General features: G+C 45.2%; 1 protein-coding gene across 2 annotated transcripts in view; it reads right to left on the bottom strand.

Moving 5' to 3' along the window:
• Positions 1-1,125: 1,125 nt before the first annotated feature.
• LOC144509096 (circularly permutated Ras protein 1-like) overlaps positions 1,126-14,286 on the bottom strand; it is a 128,697-nt gene continuing 115,536 nt past the window's right edge. For both annotated transcript variants that reach the window (XM_078237441.1, XM_078237442.1), the window contains 2 exons: positions 5,122-5,190; positions 1,126-1,787 (listed from right to left, as the gene is read on the bottom strand). In XM_078237441.1, the coding sequence (XP_078093567.1) occupies positions 1,695-1,787; positions 5,122-5,190 (162 nt within the window). In that variant the 3' untranslated portion in view covers positions 1,126-1,694. The remainder of the gene's footprint in view (positions 1,788-5,121; positions 5,191-14,286) is intronic.

The following is a 14,286-nucleotide window of genomic DNA, read 5'->3' as shown; positions in this document are numbered from 1 at the left end:
TCACACCTTAAATTAAGAGCTCCCGGTGTTCAAGTTATCAAGCCTACCTTGTGATTCTTTATGCACCCTTAGTCCAGAGGGGCATACATAATATCTGGGAACACCACCATCTAAAAGTTCCCCTTTCAAGTCACTCACTATCCTAACTTGGAAAATATATCACCGTTCCTTCACTGTCACTGGGTCAAAATCCTGGAGCTCACTCCCTAACAGTACCTATACCCCAGTGACTGAGTTGTTCAAGAAGGCATCTCATCACTACCTTTTCAAGGGCAACTAAAGATGGGCAATAAATGCTGACCTAGCCAGTGACACCCATAGCTCATAATTTTAAAAGGATAGAATGCTCTTACGATGAACCAGTACAGACTCGTTGGGCCACATGGCCTCTATTTATACTATAAATATTCTGAGGTTCTGTGAAACAAGAGGCCCCAGTCAGCAGATGAACAGGAAATCCAAGGCAGCAGTCAACATGAAAAAAACAGGCAGTAGGTGTACAGGAAACACCTGCACCTGTCTTTACAAAGGAAGAAGGTGCTACTTAGACTGAGTGAGAGGAGGTAACTGGTCCACTCGAGAAATTCACAATTGAGAAGGAGGAGGTGTTAGAAAGACTTTTTTTAGAATCCTATGAGATGCATCCAAAGATACTGAAGGAGGTGAGAGTAGAAATTTCAGATGCACTGCTGAGAACCTTCCTTAAGCATGGGTGGTGCTGGAGGACTGGAGAATTGTGAATGTTACACCCTGGTTCAAAATGGGGTACAAATGGGATAAAACCGGCAATTAATGACTAGTCAGTTTAACTTCAGTGACAGGGAAACCTCTGAAAACTACAGCTTTGGTCAACATCAATAGTCACAGGTACAGAACAATTAAGAAAAGTCAGCATGGATTGATTGAGGGAAAATCGACTGCCCCAATTGTTAAAGCAGCATAGGCATAGAGATAAAACCCTCTCAAGGGTTTACAATAGCTTCAGAATAAAACTTTGCTGTTGCCTATTGCTTAGATTCAGGGTTATAACAATATTACTTACATTATATTCATAATTTGCAAAAGCTGCCGGCTAACCTTCATGGATAAGAAGTGAGTAGGAAATAAAATAAGACAAGGAAAATTAATATTTAATGCTGTATTTTAATAAAAGGAGTGTGATAAAGGAAAGATGTAAAGTAGATAAGTCACGCTAACATTTCCATAACAGGACCCGAAGTGCCCATGTGAAAATAGATTTTTTAACTGCATAAATCCATCTAAATCCTGACACACAGAGAGGATGGTTTCTGTGTTAAGTACAATCTGTAGGGTTATTATCAAACATTTTACTGTGAATAGCAATGTCAAAAAGAAGCCACTCTAATAATTAAAGTGCCACCTAAACTCTCTGACTTCCAAAGAGACTTGCTTTGTGTACAAGTGCTTTCTCTTCGGTAATATTTTATTAATAAATGAACATTCTCAATGCACCAGAATTGTATGGGTACTTTTTCAGCCTACTCTTTATAACATCTAGGTTCAGTTATACTTTTAAAATTTATCTTCAGCATGCGGCAATGCTGACACTTATTGCACTTCCATGCTTGCCGTTGAGAAAGTGACAATAAGTTTTCTTCACAGACCAGTGCGAGCCAGCAATTTAAATGATTCCAGAAAGAGGAAGTGAGTCGTTGCTGATTTGTCTGGAACAATCACAGGGCCACCATGAACTTTGGTTTTTTCAGCATTTTTTTCTTTGCATTCTTCAGCCGATAAACCACATTGGCAATGTCATCTGTGAACGACTGGGGACACAACAATATGGTACACAACGTTATTATATGGATCACATATTTAAATACTTTAAATTGACAAATATGCCACTGACATCACACAACCTGCACAAAAACTCAATCCCTGAATACACAAGAAAAGGCCCTTTGGCCTCAATTGAACCCCAATTCTCCAGTAGAAGCTCATCCCTCCAAACTCTTTCTCTATAGTTGGCCATCCAAATATATATCATACCTCAATACTATTGGTATTTTTACTAACATCCCTGACAGATTATTTCAGGAGGGTGGCAATGTTACACCCCTGTTTATAAAGATGGTGGGGGGAGGGGTGGGGGGATGGCAGTGAGATAGCCTGATTGGAGGCTGATTCGCCTAATAATGGTGAGGAAACAATTCGAGACAATAATTAAATGAAAGAAGCTTAGATTTGTTATTAGTAACTGGTGTTTGACCATGAAAGAAGCTTAGATTTGTTATTAGTAACTGGTGTTTGACCATCTCAGTTCCTTTCTTTCATGAAACAATATTATGCAGTTGATGTTGTGCACTTGAACTTTCGAAAAACATTTGATAAAACACCATGTAATAGATGTGTTAGCAAAATTAAAGTCTGTGGGAATAAAGGGACAGTGGCTGTTTGAATATCGAATTACAAGGATGTCAGGCCATTGTAATGGGTGCGAGGGAGCTTTTCTAGATAATATCAGGAATTAAGAACTTCTGTCATGTGACAAGGCTAGAAAAGTTTTTTCCCAAGGGGCTCTCAATAGAGTAAAGAAGAGGATATTTGATAATGTTTCCAGCGACAGAGGGTTGGTAGCAAGAAGGTACAGATTTGAGGTGATTGGTAAATGAACCTGAAATCACTGCCTGAACGGATCATGGATATCGAATATATTCAATATCAACTTTTAAAAGAAAATTGATAAATACTTGACAGGAAGTGCCCAGATTTCAGTTACTTTCTTGCTTGCACAGAGTGATTGACCCTAATACTTGCTATGAATTCCTCCATTGTTCTAACTAGGCCTTGGAGTAAAGTTATGAAGCCTGCAAGTGGTAAATGGGAACCAAAAGAGAAAATGCTGATGTTTTGAGTCCAGATTACCCTTTCTCAAAGCCATCTTTGTCAGCTCTTTTCTCTCCTTACAGATGCTGCCAGACCTGCTGAGATTTTCCAGCATTTTCTCTTTTGGTTTCAGATTCCAGCATCTCCAGTAATTTGCTTTTATCCAGGTGTAAATGGGAGACGGGGACAAACAGGGCAGAAATTAAACAGCTAAAATTACAGATTGGCAGGTTAGTGTTTCACTTATCAAGTGAAAATGACCAACTGAAATTTAAGCATTGAATAAACTGAATAAATTATCTGAGAATCAGATAATAAAACCAATCAATTTAACTTCAGTGGAAGCTTCTAGAGACAATACTTCAGGACTAAATGAATAACCGCTTGGGTGTACATTAAGGAAATATGGTATAGATCTGTTACGATCTGTTAGCTGTTTAACTAACTTGCTGGAACTTTAGATGAAGTAGCAGAATGGGTTGGTAAGTTGTTGATGTGATGGACATGAACATCTGTAAGGTATTTGATACAGTGCTGCACAACAGTCTTGTGGACAAAGATAAAGCTTATGGAATAAAAAGCAGACGAGCAACATGAATGCAGAACTGGCTGAGGGACAGGAAACAGAGATTAGTGGTTAATGAATATTTTTCAGACTGGACATGAAGCTTTGTAGAGTTCACCAGGGGTTGGTGCTGGGACCTTTGCTTTTCCTGATTTTTATTAATACCTAGACCTTGGGTGCACAGGGTACAATTTCAAACTTTGTGGAAAATACACTGGAAGCAATGTGGACTGTGAGTAGGATGGTATATCTACCATATATATATATATATATATGGAGGGCTGGGACAAGTGGTGTTCCTCAGGGATCAGTGCTGGGACCTTTGCTGTTTGTAATATATATAAATGATTTGGAGGAAAATGTAACTGGATTGATTAGTAAGTTTGCGGACGACACAAAGGTTAGTGGATTTGCAGATAGCGATGAGGACCATCAGAGGATACAGCAGGATATAGATCAGTTGGAGACTTGGGCGGAGAGGTGGCAGATGGAGCTTAATCCGGACAAATGTGAGGTAATGCATTTTGGAAGGTCTAATACAAATAGGAAATATACAATAAATGGCAGAACCCTTAAGAGTATTGATAGGCAAAGGGGTCTGGATGTACAGGTACACAGGTCACTGAAAGTGGCAATGCAGGTGGAGAAGGTAGTCAAGAAGGCATACGGCATGCTTGCCTTCATCGGCCGGGCCATTGAGTTTAAAAATTGGCAAGTCATGTTGCAGCTTTATAAAACCTTAGTTAGGCCGCACTTGGAATATAATGTTCAATTCTGGTCGCCACACTACCAGAAGGATGTGGAGGCCTTGGAGAGGGTACAGAAACTATTTACCAGGATGTTGCCTGGTATGGAGGGCATCAGCTATGAGGAGAGGTTGGAGAAACTTGGTTCATTTTCACCAGAACGACGGAGGTTGAGGGGTGACCTGATAGAAGTCTACAAGATTATGCGAGGCATGGAGAGTGGATAGTCAGAAGCTTTTTCCCAGGGTGGAAGAGTCAATTACTCGGGGGCACAGGTTTAAGGAGATGTATGAGGCAGATTTTTTACACAGAGGGTGGTGGATGCCTGGAACCCGTTGCCAGGGGAGGTAGTGGAAGCAGATACGGTAGTGACTTTTAAGGGGCATCTTGACAAATACATGAATAGGGTGGGAATAGCGAGGTATGGTCCCCGGAAGGATAGGGGGCTTTAGTTAAGTTGGGTAGCATGGTCGGTGCAGGCTTGGAGGGCCGAAGGGCCTGTTCCTGTGCTATAATTTTCTTTGTTCTTTATGTACATAGCGACAAAGCATACTATACGAAGCATACAGTATCCTCAGCTTTGTGATGGTACTCTGTGATTTTATGAAATGACAGCTGAGTTTGGAAGGCTCAGGTTTGCAAACTATTATCCACTAGGAGCCAGAACTGATCATTTCAATGCAACATGCAGGTTTGGATTGGCAGGTTCGCTGTTTGAAAATGTTTATATGTGGATTCACCTTATTTTTTATAACAGATTTTCATTCTTAAAAGCATTGAATGATTTATATGGAGAGTGTATACCATTAGAGGTAGACGAAAAAGGATCAGGGACATAAACTAAAGAATTGAGATTTTATTTTCAGAAAAACAAGTTTAATTAAAGAATGATAAACAAGCCTCTACAACGAGAGATCTGCAAGTCCAGCCCTAATATTGGCACTTGCACGAATCAGTCCTTACCTTCACAACAGATTCCCTGTCTCGTTTGGTGCTTAGTGCTTCATACAAGGGTTGTGCTGTTGCTGCATCCTGGAAAAGAAGTCAGGACACTTTGAAACAGCTTTGTTTAGTGCCTTTTGTTAGCAAATAGAGTGAGTTTAAACAATTTATATTTGTACTCTGTGTTAGAAATAATGTATCATTTTAAGTTTAAGCTTAGTTTGTGTTTATGTGCTAAGAAAGGGTTAAAACATTAGTTAGCTTCATGTTAAACAAAGATGCCTGCATGTCTATAGGTTTTAGTTTTCTTTAAAATGTGCCTATATTTTAATTAAGGGTTTACAACATAAAAGCAATTACAGGCTTTTAAAGAAGACTAAGCTGTTGCTTAGCAATCAGAGGTTCACAATGAAAACAGAAACAGTTGTTTTCAGTCTGGAACCTGGTCACCCAGAAGCAAGACGCTTTTCACAGAATCTGCCAGGGCAGACAGGAGAATAGAGTAAGGCAGAAGCAAGTTTCAAAAGCACAGTCAGAAACAAGGGAATGAAAAGAGGAATTCAAAGATCAAGTCAATGGGACAATGTAGTGGAATCTGAATACAGTACTGTTCACTGAAGTTAAAAAAAGACAGGGAGCGGCTTCCAGTTATTAACACTGCAATGAAGTTACTGTGAAAATCCCCTAGTCGCCACACTCCTGTTCAGGTACACTGAGGGAGAACTTGGCATGGCCAATGCACCTACCCAGCACCTCTTTCGGACTGTGGGAGGAAACCCACGCAGACACGAGGAGAACGTGCAGACTCCGCACAGACAGTGACCCAAGCAGGGAAACTCAGGTTCCTGGCGCTGTGAGGCAGCAGTGCTAACCACTGTGCCACCATGCCGCCCACACGAGTTGCAAACTGCAGAGCTGGAGAAGCCAAACATCTGAAGTAATCCTAAGGTTGGTGACACCTTAATACAGCCTGTGAAGCAATGGTGTCTCATTGGTGTTGCAAGGCACCTTACAGATTGTGTGGAAGCTTGGATACACAGAGTGTGCCAGGAGAGAGGACTACTGAAAGGTAATGTATTGATGTGGATAGAGAACTGGTTGGCAGGCAGGAAGCAGAGAGTGAGAATATACAGGCAGTGAATAGTGGGAACAGCAGGGTTCAGTGCTGGTACCCCAGCTGTTCACAATATACATTCATGATTTGGACGAAGGAATTTAATGCAATATCTCCAAATTTGCAGACAACACTAAGCTGCGTGGCAGCGTGTGCTGTGAGGAGGATGCTAAGAGGCTGCAGGGTGACTTGGACAGGCTGACTGAGTGGGCAAATACTTGGCAAATGCAATATAATGTGGATAAATGTGAGGTTATCCATGTTGGTGGCAAAAACAGGATGGAAGATTATTATCCGAATGGTGGCAGTTTAGGAAAAGGGGAAGTGCAGCATGACCTGGGTGTCATGGTGGAACAGTCGCTGAAGGTGGGCATGCAGGTACAGCAGGCAGTGAGGAAAGCTAATGGTGTGCTGGCCTTCATAGCAAGAGGATTTGAGTATAGGAGTAATGATGTCTTGCTGCATTTATGCAGGGCCTTGGCGAGGCCACACCTTGAGTATTGTGTGTAGTTTTGGTCTGCTCGTCTGAGGAAGGACATTCTTGCTATTGAGGGAGTCCAGTGAAGGTTCACCAGACTGATTCCTGGAATGGCAGGGCTGACAAATGAAGAGAGACTGGATTGACTGGGCTTGTACTTACTGGAATTTAGAAGAATGAGAGGGGATCTCATAGAAACATATAAAATCCTGATGGGACTGGACAGACTCAATGCGGGAAGAATGTTCCCGATGTTGAGGAAGTCCAGAACGACGGGTCACAGTCTAAGAATAAGGGGTAAGCCATTCAGGACGGAGATGAGGAAGAACTTCTTTACTCAGAGAGTTGTAAACCTGTGGAATTCTCTACCACAGAAAGCTGTTGGGGCCAGTTCATTAGATATGTTCAAGAGGGAGCTGGACGTGGCCCTTGTGGCTAAAGGGATCAAGGGGTATGGAGAGAAAGCGGGAATGGGATACTGAAAGTGCATGATCAGCTATGATCACATTGAATGGTGGTGCAGGCTCGAAGGGCCGAATGGCCTTCTCCTGCTCCTATTTTCCTATTTTCTAAGTGTTGAAATCCTGGATGTGGATCCTTGGTGAAAGCATCCACGAGAAATGTGTTTGGGAGAAACACTCCAAGCATATTCTTCAGGTGCAGAGTTTGCAAATCCTCGTGTGGAAGTCAGAGTTCGAGTGAAATCAATTGGCTCAAACTTAGACAAGCATCTGGTTGCGATTTCAAGAAGTCCATAGAAGTTGAATTGGATGGCATTTGTCATTTGGTTTTAGAGTATGATGTGCCTGATGACATTTCGCCTATTGGCTTACATGGATTGTGTACTTACTGAGAATATAAGCAAATAAATAGCAGAATCAGGTTTTCTAACTCCCAATCCACTTGGAATGTTCTAGAATTGAGGGAGTTTTGGAACGTTCACTATTTCTGCAGCTATCTCCATTTGTTCAAAAGATTATAGACCATCAGGTCCCAGGGATTTAACAGATTTTAAACCTTTAAATTTCTCTAATATTTTTTTCATGCTGCTACTAATTAAATTCCTTATTCAAAGAACAAAGAACAATACAGCACAGGAACAGGCCCTTCGGCCCTCCAAGCCCGCGCCGCTCCCTGGTCCAAACTAGACCATTCTTTTGTATCCCTCCATTCCCACTCCGTTCATGTGGCTATCTAGATAAGTCTTAAACGTTCCCAGTGTGTCCGCCTCCACCACCTTGCCCGGCAGCACATTCCAGGCCCCCACCACCCTCTGTGTAAAATACGTCCTTCTGATATCCGTGTTAAACCTTCCCCCCCTCACCTTGAACCTATGACCCCTCGTGAACATCACCACCGACCTGGGAAAAAGCTTCCCACCGTTCACCCTATCTATGTCTTTCATAATTTTATACACCTCTATTAGGTCACCCCTCATCCTCCGTCTTTCCAGTGAGAACAACCCCAGTTTACCCAATCTCTCCTCATAACTAAGCCCTTCCATACCAGGCAACATCCTGGTAAACCTCCTCTGTACTCTCTCCAAAGCCTCCACGTCCTTCCGGTAGTGTGGCGACCAGAACTGGACGCAGTATTCCAAATGCGGCCGAACCAACGTTCTATGCATCTGCAACATCAGACCCCAACTTTTATACTCTATTCCTTTTAGGCCCATGGTTACCCTCTATTTCTGGTGTCAAATTTGTGTCTTCTACTGTGAAGCTAGACAACAAGTGTTTGTTCAATGTTATTTCCTCATTCCTATGATAACTTCTCTCTCTTTATTTCTAAGGAACCAATGTTTACATAGAGGCACAAAAACTAGGATCAGGCGTAGGCCATTCAGCCCTTCAAGCCTGCGCCACCATTCAAGATCATCATGGTTGATAACTCAAAGCCATATTCCCACTTTTCCTCATACCACTTAATGACATTTAAATCTAAAAAAATTCTATTGCTTTCTTCAATACTGTATTATCCCTCTTTTGCATCCTGCTTGTCTTTTCACGAAATGCGGTGTCGCCTGGTATGTTATTTCTCATTCTTGATCAAATTGTAATCATGTCTCTGAAATGGCGATTAGATGTAAACTATTATTTTCTATTTATCTCACTAATCGCTCTAACCTACACATCTTTGGACACTAAGGGCCCGATTTTACCATTTTCATTCTAAGTGCTGAATCTGGGCATAATAGAACATAGAACATAGAACAGTACAGCACAGAACAGGCCCTTCGGACCACGATGTTGTGCCGAGCTTTATCTGAAACCAAGATCAAGCTATCCCACTCCCTATCATCCTGGTGTGCTCCATGTGCCTATCCAATAAACACTTAAATGTTCCTAAAGTGTCTGACTCCACTATCACTGCAGGCAGTCCATTCCACACCCCAACCACTCTCTGCGTAAAGAACCTACCTCTGATATCGTTCCTATATCTCCCACCACGAACCCTATAGTTATGCCCCCTTGTAATAGCTCCATCCACCCGAGGAAATAGTCTTTGAATGTTCACTCTATCTATCCCCTTCATCATTTTATAAACCTCTATTAAGTCTCCCCTCAGCCTCCTCCGCTCCAGAGAGAACAGCCCTAGCTCCCTCAACCTTTCCTCATATGACCTACCCTCCAAACCAGGCAGCATCCTGGTAAATCTCCTCTGCACTCTTTCCAGCGCTTCCACATCCTTCTTATAGTGAGGTGACCAGAACTGCACACAATATTCCAAATGTGGTCTCACCAAGGTCCTGTACAGTTGCAGCATGACCCCACGGCTCTTAAACTCCAACCCCCTGTTAATAAAAGCTCACACACTATAGGCCTTCTTCACAGCTCTATCCACTTGAGTGGCAACCTTTAGAGATCTGTGGATATGGACCCCAAGATCTCTCTGTTCCTTCACAGTCTTCAGAACCCTACCTTTGACCCTGTAATCCACATTTAAATTAGTCCTTCCAAAATGAATCACCTCACATTTATTAGGGTTAAACTCCATTTGCCATTTTTCAGCCCAGCTTTGCATGCTATCTATGTCTCTTTGCAGCCTACAACAGCCCTCCACCTCATCCACTACTCCACCAATCTTGGTGTCATCAGCAAATTTACTGATCCACCCTTCAGCCCCCTCCTCTAAGTCATTAATAAAAATCACAAAGAGCAGAGGACCAAGCACTGATCCCTGTGGCACTCCGCTAGCAACCTGCCTCCAATCAGAAAATTTTCCATCCACCACCACCCTCTGTCTTCGATCAGACAGCCATCTGACTTAGAATTCTGCTTTCAGGCGCCCCCATACGCACTCAGCCATCTCCAGTCCCATTCGCCCTGTGGGCGGGGCTTAGCGCAGCCGAAACGATCGGAGTTCTGAACTGCGCATACGCAGTTAGAAAAAAAATTGAAAAAGCGCACCCATGTCAGATCGCTCTCGGGCCACAGAAAGTGGAGAAAGGCGGCCCGGGAGCGAAAAGCGGGAGCGATGGCCCCCACAGACATCACTGTCCCCCTTATCCACCCCCCCACTACCCACACACATCACTGTCCCCCTTATCCACCCCTCCACTACCCACACACATCACTGTCCCCCTTATCCACCCACCCCCCCCACTACCCACACACATCACTGTCCCCCTTATCCACCCCCCCACTACCCACACACAAAGAACAAAGAACAAAGAAGCACAGGAACAGGCCCTTCGGCCCTCCAAGCCCGCGCCGCTCCCTGGTCCAAACTAGACCATTCTTTTGTATCCCTCCATTCCCACTCCGTTCATGTGGCTATCTAGATAAGTCTTAAACGTTCCCAGTGTGTCCGCCTCCACCACCTTGCCCGGCAGCACATTCCAGGCCCCCACCACCCTCTGTGTAAAATACGTCCTTCTGATATCCGTGTTAAACCTTCCCCCCCTCACCTCAAACCTAAGACCCCTCGTGAACATCACCACCAACCTGGGAAAAAGCTTCCCACCGTTCACCCTATCTATGTCTTTCATAATTTTATACACCTCTATTAGGTCACCCCTCATCCTCCGTCTTTCCAGTGAGAACAACCCCAGTTTACCCAATCTCTCCTCATAACTAAGCCCTTCCATACCAGGCAACATCCTGGTAAACCTCCTCTGTACTCTCTCCAAAGCCTCCACGTCCTTCCGGTAGTGTGGCGACCAGAACTGGACGCAGTATTCCAAATGCGGCCGAACCAACGTTCTATACAACTGCAACATCAGACCCCAACTTTTATACTCTATTCCTTTTAGGCCCATGGTTACTCTCTATTTCTGGTGTCAAATTTGTGTCTTCTACTGTGAAGCGAGACAACAAGTGTTTGTTCAATGTTATTTCCTCATTCCTATGATAACTTCTCTCTCTTTATTTCTAAGGAACCAATGTTTACATAGAGGCACAAAAACTAGGATCAGGCGTAGGCCATTCAGCCCTTCAAGCCTGCGCCACCATTCAAGATCATCATGGTTGATAACTCAAAGCCATATTCCCACTTTTCCTCATACCACTTAATGACATTTAAATCTAAAAAAATTCTATTGCTTTCTTCAATACTGTATTATCCCTCTTTTGCATCCTGCTTGTCTTTTCACGAAATGCGGTGTCGCCTGGTATGTTATTTCTCATTCTTGATCAAATTGTAATCATGTCTCTGAAATGGCGATTAGATGTAAACTATTATTTTCTATTTATCTCACTAATCGCTCTAACCTACACATCTTTGGACACTAAGGGCCCGATTTTACCATTTTCATTCTAAGTGCTGAATCTGGGCATAATAGAACATAGAACATAGAACAGTACAGCACAGAACAGGCCCTTCGGACCACGATGTTGTGCCGAGCTTTATCTGAAACCAAGATCAAGCTATCCCACTCCCTATCATCCTGGTGTGCTCCATGTGCCTATCCAATAAACGCTTAAATGTTCCTAAAGTGTCTGACTCCACTATCACTGCAGGCAGTCCATTCCACACCCCAACCACTCTCTGCGTAAAGAACCTACCTCTGATATCGTTCCTATATCTCCCACCACGAACCCTATAGTTATGCCCCCTTGTAATAGCTCCATCCACCCGAGGAAATAGTCTTTGAACGTTCACTCTATCTATCCCCTTCATCATTTTATAAACCTCTATTAAGTCTCCCCTCAGCCTCCTCCGCTTCAGAGAGAACAGCCCTAGCTCCCTCAACCTTTCCTCATAAGACCTACCCTCCAAACCAGGCAGCATCCTGGTAAATCTCCTCTGCACTCTTTCCAGCACTTCCACATCCTTCTTATAGTGAGGTGACCAGAACTGCACACAATATTCCAAATGTGGTCTCACCAAGGTCCTGTACAGTTGCAGCATGACCCCACGGCTCTTAAACTCCAACCCCCTGTTAATAAAAGCTAACACACTATAGGCCTTCTTCACAGCTCTATCCACTTGAGTGGCAACCTTTAGAGATCTGTGGATATGGACCCCAAGATCTCTCTGTTCCTTCACAGTCTTCAGAACCCTACCTTTGACCCTGTAATCCACATTTAAATTAGTCCTTCCAAAATGAATCACCTCACATTTATTAGGGTTAAACTCCATTTGCCATTTTTCAGCCCAGCTTTGCATCCTATCTATGTCTCTTTGCAGCCTACAACAGCCCTCCACCTCATCCACTACTCCACCAATCTTGGTGTCATCAGCAAATTTACTGATCCACCCTTCAGCCCCCTCCTCTAAGTCATTAATAAAAATCACAAAGAGCAGAGGACCAAGCACTGATCCCTGTGGCACTCCGCTAGCAACCTGCCTCCAATCAGAAAATTTTCCATCCACCACCACCCTCTGTCTTCGATCAGACAGCCATCTGACTTAGAATTCTGCTTTCAGGCGCCCCCATACGCACTCAGCCATCTCCAGTCCCATTCGCCCTGTGGGCGGGGCTTAGCGCAGCCGAAACGATCGGAGTTCTGAACTGCGCATACGCAGTTAGAAAAAAAATTGAAAAAGCGCACCCATGTCAGATCGCTCTCGGGCCACAGAAAGTGGAGAAAGGCGGCCCGGGAGCGAAAAGCGGGAGCGATGGCCTCCACAGACATCACTGTCCCCCTTATCCACCCCCCCACTACCCACACACATCACTGTCCCCCTTATCCACCCCTCCACTACCCACACACATCACTGTCCCCCTTATCCACCCACCCCCCCCACTACCCACACACATCACTGTCCCCCTTATCCACCCCCCCACTACCCACACACAAAGAACAAAGAACAAAGAAGCACAGGAACAGGCCCTTCGGCCCTCCAAGCCCGCGCCGCTCCCTGGTCCAAACTAGACCATTCTTTTGTATCCCTCCATTCCCACTCCGTTCATATGGCTGTCTAGATAAGTCTTAAACGTTCCCAGTGTGTCCGCCTCCACCACCTTGCCTGGCAGCGCATTCCAGGCCCCCACCACCCTCTGTGTAAAATATGTCCGTCTGATATCTGTGTTAAACCTCCCCCCCTTCACCTTGAACCTATGACCCCTCGTGAACGTCACCACCGACCTGGGGAAAAGCTTCCCACCGTTCACCCTATCTATGCCTTTCATAATTTTATACACCTCTATTAAGTCTCCCCTCATCCTCCGTCTTTCCAGGGAGAACAACCCCAGTTTACCCAATCTCTCCTCATAACTAAACCCCTCCATACCAGGCAACATCCTGGTAAACCTCCTCTGTACTCTCTCCAAAGCCTCCACGTCCTTCTGGTAGAGTGGCGACCAGAACTGGACGCAGTATTCCAGATGCGGACACATCACTGCCCCCTTATCCACCCCCCCACTACCCACACACATCACTGTCCCCCTTATCCACCCCCCTATTATCCACACACATCACTGTCCCCCTTATCCATCCCCCCCCCACTACCCACACACATCACTGTCCCCCTTATCCACCCCTCCACTACCCACACACATCACTGTCCCCCTTATCCATCCCCCCCACTACCCAGACCGATCGCCACCCTGCCCCCCCTCCCCTCCCCACCAATCACCTGCAGAGTGGCAGCGGACCCCCAGCCGCCCCCACCCCCCCGCATCCCCACCAGAGATCCATCTGCCCCCCCCCGCCCCCCCAACCTAAGATACATTTTACCCGTCTCCCACCCCCCCCCCTCAACCGCCCCCCCCCCCCCTCAACCCCCCCACCCCCCACCCCCCCCCAGACAGACAATGATCTGGCCTCACTCATCCCCCCCAGAGAATGGTCTGGCCTCACTCCCCCCCTCAAGACAACAATCTGGCCTCACTCATCCCCCCCCCCCCCCTCCCCTCCCCCAGAGAATGGTCTGGTCTCACTCACCCCACTCTCCCCCCAGAGGAACATGTGACCCGCCTCCTCCTCCCTCCCCACCAGACAACAATCAGCCCTCCCCCCCGCCACCAGAAATACATCTGACCCGCCTTCTCCTCACCCCCCCCCCCCCCCTCCCCACCATCAACAATCTGGCCTCACTCCCCTCCCCCCACCCCAACCAGAGAATGACCAGGCCTGCCTCCCTCCTCCCTCCCACCACTGATCTGAGTCAGGGAGCCATTGGAAGCTCGGAACATGCTCTTCAGCAG

Source organism: Mustelus asterias, chromosome 21, assembly GCF_964213995.1.
Source record: "Mustelus asterias chromosome 21, sMusAst1.hap1.1, whole genome shotgun sequence".
Classification (NCBI taxonomy): domain Eukaryota; kingdom Metazoa; phylum Chordata; class Chondrichthyes; order Carcharhiniformes; family Triakidae; genus Mustelus; species Mustelus asterias.
Note: the sequence above shows the minus strand (reverse complement) of the source record. Positions and strands in the feature narration are given on the sequence as shown.